This window comes from Schistocerca cancellata, chromosome 9 (assembly GCF_023864275.1).
Source record: "Schistocerca cancellata isolate TAMUIC-IGC-003103 chromosome 9, iqSchCanc2.1, whole genome shotgun sequence".
Lineage (NCBI taxonomy): Eukaryota > Metazoa > Arthropoda > Insecta > Orthoptera > Acrididae > Schistocerca > Schistocerca cancellata.
In genome coordinates this window covers 59,184,795-59,190,794 of record NC_064634.1, presented here as the reverse complement: position 1 = coordinate 59,190,794, position 6,000 = coordinate 59,184,795, and the positions used below count along the sequence as shown (strand labels likewise).

At 40.8% G+C, this 6,000-nt stretch overlaps 1 protein-coding gene across 1 annotated transcript in view; it reads right to left on the bottom strand.

Moving 5' to 3' along the window:
- Nucleotides 1-3,517: 3,517 nt before the first annotated feature.
- Nucleotides 3,518-6,000, bottom strand: part of LOC126101179 (putative fatty acyl-CoA reductase CG5065) — a 325,985-nt gene continuing 323,502 nt past the window's right edge. The window contains exon 10 of the mRNA XM_049911877.1: nucleotides 3,518-4,009. Within this exon, the coding sequence (XP_049767834.1) occupies nucleotides 3,910-4,009 (100 nt within the window). The 3' untranslated portion in view covers nucleotides 3,518-3,909. The remainder of the gene's footprint in view (nucleotides 4,010-6,000) is intronic.

Genomic DNA, 6,000 nt, shown 5'->3' with positions numbered 1-6,000 from the left:
TAGGGGCATATAAGGTTTCATAGTACCTGTGGACTTCGTCCAGTATTTGTTTCTGGCATGTGAGCCTCGTACCAGTATGCGTCTGGACTTCATCAATTAAAGTTTGACGTCTGTTTTTAGCATGCCGCACCAAGTGATACAGAGAAGCTGTTTCATCTGCTACGACTGATGTGGCTTTCGATTTAATTTTGAGTCCCTCCATCTGTTGCCGTTTAATGCTTAATAACTTGGCTTTTATTTTTTTGATGTCATTTAGACGAATTACGTCATCATGGGCCTGTTGATATAAGTCTCTTAAAACTTTATAATAAAACTCCATTGTATTCCTCAACTCCCTGTGCCTCGCTGCACTATACTGCATGACAACTTTCCGCAGCCTTGGTTTAGCCTTCCTTGTCCACCAGTCAATGACTGTTGGGTGCTTGTCTACTGTGCGGAGGCACATAGTCCACGCAAACCTTACGTCCTGTTCCAGTTCTTCGTCAGTTAAAACAGAGATATTTAAGTTCCATTGGCCTCTGAATCGACGGGTTGGCTGTACACTTAGATTAAAGCAAGTTAAAAGTGTACTGTGATCGCTAAAATACACTGGAATAGTCTCAACGTTTAATAAATAATTTTGCAAATTTGGTGACACGTAAATTCTATCTAGTCTGCTGCGGGAGTGGCTGGTTATATACGTGAACCCGACTGACATCGGGTGCTGAAGTTCCCACACATCCTTAAGGTGTAGATCACTTACTAACTTTTTTAACTGTGGCGAGTAGTTGAAGTTGGGTTGTTGATCTTTCTGGTTTAAAACACAGTTAAAATCTCCACCTAGTATAAGAGAACACGGATTTTTCCTCAAGAAATAAATCAGTTCATCTTGAAAAAACTTCGCACGACCCAATTTGTGGGAAGTTCCTGATGGGGCGTAAAGGTTAATCACTGTCACATCGAAAATTTTTATGCCTATGGCTCTTCCTGATTCTAGTCGTTCGATTTCAGTCACCGGAATGCCTTCCCTTATAAGAATGGCTGTACCGATATTGGCTTCCGTAGAAACATTAACAATTTCAAAAAAGCCTGGGATCCGAAATTCCGTTATCGCAACTTCTTGTAGCAACGCGATATCTGTTCCGGACTGGTACAAGAATTCTTTTAGTGCTGCCAATTTCAAGGGTGTCTGTATTTTATTAATGTTAATAGTAGTAATGCTATAAGCTTGCAGCACAGACATACCGGAAGAAGCTATTTGGGATGAGGTTCGGTATGATTATAGCAGCAAACGTGCTCCCCTACAAGGCACGATCTTTACAAGCTGTGTGCCCATTACATGTACTAACTGCCTAGAAAAATTTGCACTGCTTTTAAACAAATATCTTGAGAAGAAAAGTATCCTGAAATCCTGACATCACTGTGGCCGTTCTCTTTCTCCTCGTCAGTGTTGGCCCTGATGACTTCATATTTAATATTCTTTTTCTCGATGTCTTTCTTCTCTGGTGTGACTTTCGCTTGATGACGCGTGACAGCAAGACCCGGCGTCTGTCGCAGCCGCCGGCGGTGGCTGAATGGGGCACGGCCGTGGCTTGCGAGTCGTCAATGTTTGGTTCCGGCGTGGTGTCTGTTGTGTTGTTTTGCTGGCGAGGCGGTGATGCTTATGTATTTCCTCCTTCGGCGCGGCGTTGCGCTTCGGAGTCAGCAGGTTCTTTACCTGGTACTTCCTCGTACGGTTCGCACTGTATGGGTTGTGCACTTGATGCGGTTTTTTCTGCCGTGACCTCAGGCTCCGGGTCACATTTCCCTGAAAAATCACTACCCGCTGCGTCACTATCTGTTCGTGGCGGTGTAAATCCTTGTGCGGAAGTGGGAGCCACATCGACCTTCATTCCATCTCCTTTTTCCACTTCCAACAGATCTTCAGGACTGGGCTTCGGCCTCCTGGCAACGGGTGTTTCACAGGAAGAGTCCTCATCAACGTTTCTGTCAGTGTCCTCTAGAGGACGCTTTTTTGTGGGAATCTCGCTGTCACGGGACGGAATTTCAGCAGTTAATGCAGATTTTAAAGACGGAAAGTCATTAACATTAAGTGCAACATTTTCAGAGGTAGTAACAGGATCCACGACCGCCGCCGGCTCTGTTGTATTACTGGCTGGCAACAAATCGGTGAGTGTCAATTTCCGGCGTTGCGTAAGGTTATTTGTTAGCACAAATACACGGCGAGGGCAGTCCTGACGGAGGTGACCAGACTCGTTACATACATGACATGTAGGGGTTTGCCCTGAGTACATAACATGCGCCTTGTGCCCGTCAACAAAGATGTGGGAGGGAATGTTTGCTTTCACTTCCATCTCCACGGAGCGAATGCCGTTAAAGCACTGCAGCTTGAAATGCGAAGCCCACCTTTCGTTGACTATTTGCCTGACAACCCCATACTTTGAAAGGACATCTTTAATTTTCGAATTGTCTACTTCTATGGGAATATTCAAAACCCTAACATTCCTAATTACAGACTCGGAATTCCGGAGTTTGACAGTACTTTTAGTACCATCACGGTGTATAAATTCCGTTTCATAACCAAATTTTGCCAGAAAGCGGTCTACACTCGCGGAATCGTTAAACTTTACAAAAATGCAGTATTCATCAGAGTCCAGCTGCATGGCATGAACAGATTCAGAATGAAGGCCAATTACCTCGGTAATCCAGTCGTGTATTTCAAGTGCAGAGGGCTGTACTCGACGGGTGTACTTGTCGAAGGTGAAAATCACGGTGTTTTTTCTCACGGAGTTTGCCATGGTGTTCTTCAGCGAAGAAATCTCGGACAACGCCGAAATCCCAACGGCACTTCGTAGAAAGATGACACGAAAGAAGACCAAATGCTCAATTGATAACGCTTAATTCACGTGCAAAACGTCAATAAACGAGCACAAAACACGAAAACACTGGCGTAAACACTGAACGTTCACAGAGCAAACTTGAGCGTGCGACCGCTGCGGCAGCTAAAGCCAGCCTTGCCTCTAGACCACGGGTAACTAACCCCTTAGGTTAGTTAGGTTTAATTAGTTCTAAGTTCTAGGCGACTGATGACCTCAGAAGTTAAGTTGCATAGTGCTCAGAGCCATTTGAACCATTCATCAGCAACGACACATGGCTTGGATTCCACTTCAACTGGAGGTCCCATTTCTCTGATTTGATAACTGGGGTAGGTATAGGGACATGCAACTCATAGAAGTGGCGTGCAACTGAAAGAATTACACCAAGCCATTGAGCCACAGAAAATTATTATTATTCCATACTCGTAAAAGTGGGAGTGAGGCAAAGGTATTATCAGTTGTTAATATTAGAGAGGGGATTTTTAGTTCAGGAAACCTTCCCGAAATGGTTAATCCAGAGAACAACAGAAAACTTAAAACTGCGACATATTTAGCCAACGTCTGGTCAAAGATTTCTGCTTTAGCCTTTCTTGCACTATAAAACTGAAAGCTTTGGGAAGCTGTTCATTACACTTATATGTAAAATTCTTCAGCTGGGTATAGTGTCAAGAGACTGTAAAAACATTAAGTACTTACGTAATTGCTATATATTTATGAACTTCATCACCTAAATACAAAGCAGGAAAGGATGTCACCCGTGACTAACAATGATCCAAATGACACTACTTGGTGACAGATACATTTATCTCATTAAAAATACGCATTATGCTTTTCTTACTTTCAACTGTTTAACATTAGTTTAAGATCTGCGTTTTATATGTACGTTGCAAAATTGTAGTTAATCTATAAACATGGACTTCTATATTCGAGCTGACTGCTGTCGCTGTGTTTAATTACTCAGTGTCACATCTTAACTACAAATATTCTATCATTTGTACTGTTGGTTACTGCTTTGGTCCAATGTTAATAAACTAAGCTTCAGCTCCTCACAGGATTACATGAAGCAGTATACAACAGCGTAGATAATAGCACACGCCACAGCTAAGACGACCAGTAACGCCGCCATCTTGACACTCTGGTGCAGCAGTAGCAATCTGAAAACAAAGAGCGAACGGTGCTGCGTGAAAATACAGATAACAGGGAACTGAAATACATTCTGCAGGAGAATCAGGTCTCTGCAGACCCAAAAAGGGAACGTTTCAGCTAGACCATAAATGTAGACCAGAAAACTAAGTTTACGCCCTAGACCTCAGTGTGCCGAGTCTGTAAATCTTCATTTATCTGTAAAGCCATAAATCAGTGAAGCCCAGAAATCCCGAAGGACCAATTAAATTGTGATTAAAAATGAATCTCATGATCTTGAGGTCGCAAATTCAGTCTTTAGTAAGACTAATTTGAAAGTGTAATGTTGACAAGTGTGACAGGAAAAACATTAGCTGCTAACCTTCAACTTTTATAGTCCTGTCTTCCTCAGTTGCGTGTAATATTACGGTATATTAATAATTTTTACTTATGGACCGTCTGACAGCAATTGAATAAAACACAATTTTAGTGCCATACGCGTTTCGCCTTTATTTTCTGCAAGGCATCATCAGTCGCCTGGAATATGTACATATGTTAGCTATTTTATTTACATTTTTGTCATTGTGCCTATAAGTTATAAACAGTTCTGGTGGTTGGTATTTCTTATTAAGTAGTAATGTTTTGAACTGTACTTACAGGTTGCGTGGACAATTTCCTACATATTACGCTCGTCTTGCATTTTTGGTGTTGTTCTTCTTCTTATGAACGCCAATTTGCGGTTTTTTTCCCCATTCCACAACACTATGCACTGAACGCTTGTTTTAAAGCAATGTTTTGGTTTCTGTTGCCGATTGTTAAATGTTTTTGCCAAAGATCGAATGTTATTGCCAAACTTATGAATGTAACTATTGAAGTATTTGTGGTCTGTTCGTGTATGCATTTGTGTGTGCGTTTGTGTATGTGTGTGTGTGTGTGTGTGTGTGTGTGTGTGTGTGTTTGTGTGTTTTTGGTGTGATATATATTTTTTTGTGCTGTGTGTGTGTGTGTGTGTGTGTGTGTGTGTGTGTGTGTGTGTGTCTCCAGATGATGTGGGGAAGAGTTTTCTTTTTTTATTACTTTTTGTTTTATGTTATCATTTCCTTTACTAAGTGTAGCAGGGAGCCTGTGCTGATGTGTGTTTGTTCATTTATCACATGTTTGTTTTCTGCTATGGCTTTCTGGATGTGGAAGTTTTCTTGCATTTGTATAAGATGTTTGTCATGGTTGTTTATTCTCATTATTTTCATTTCTTGTTCCATGTTTGTATGATGATGGTTGTAGTGTTTTAAATGCTCTGCAACTGTGGAATGGTTTGTTTCATACTTCCAACATCTGATATGTTCTTTGTATCTTGTTTGAAAATTCCTGCATGTCATGCCTATGTATACTGCATCACAACTTTGACATTCAAGTTTATATATTCCTGATTGTTGGAATTTGTCTCTCTTGGTAGGTGTGATTGAAGGGTTTGCCCAGGCTTATATGCTATTTTGAAGCCCTGTCTCTTTAGGATGTTTGCAACTCTGTGTGTTAGTTTATGTGTGTAGGTCATGGTGTACCATCTGGTTCTTTTCTGTGTGGTGTTGTCATTGTGTGTGTTTGTTGAGTGTGTTTGTAAGTTTTCAGCTTGTGTGTTCTTTTGTATTGTGGAACTGTTGTGTTTGTTTTTTATTTGTGTTTTTAGTTTTTGATTGAGCTTGTGTACCACATGTGTGTCATACCCATTGTTCCTAGCTATTTGTATGATTGTACTCATTTCTTGTTCATAGTTTCTCTTGCTGAGTGGGATTCTGTTTAATCTATGTAACAAGTGTCTTAGTGGTGCAAGTTTCTGGCTGTGGGGGTGGTTGGATGTGGAATGTATTATTGTGTCTGTGGCTGTTGGTTTTCTAAAGATGTTAAATGTATGTTTACCATTTTCTTTTTTAATTGTTATGTCAAGAAAATTTATTTGATTTTCTTTTTCTTTTTCAAGTGTGAATTTTATTTTCTGATGAGCTTTGTTTATTTCTGAATGTAGTTC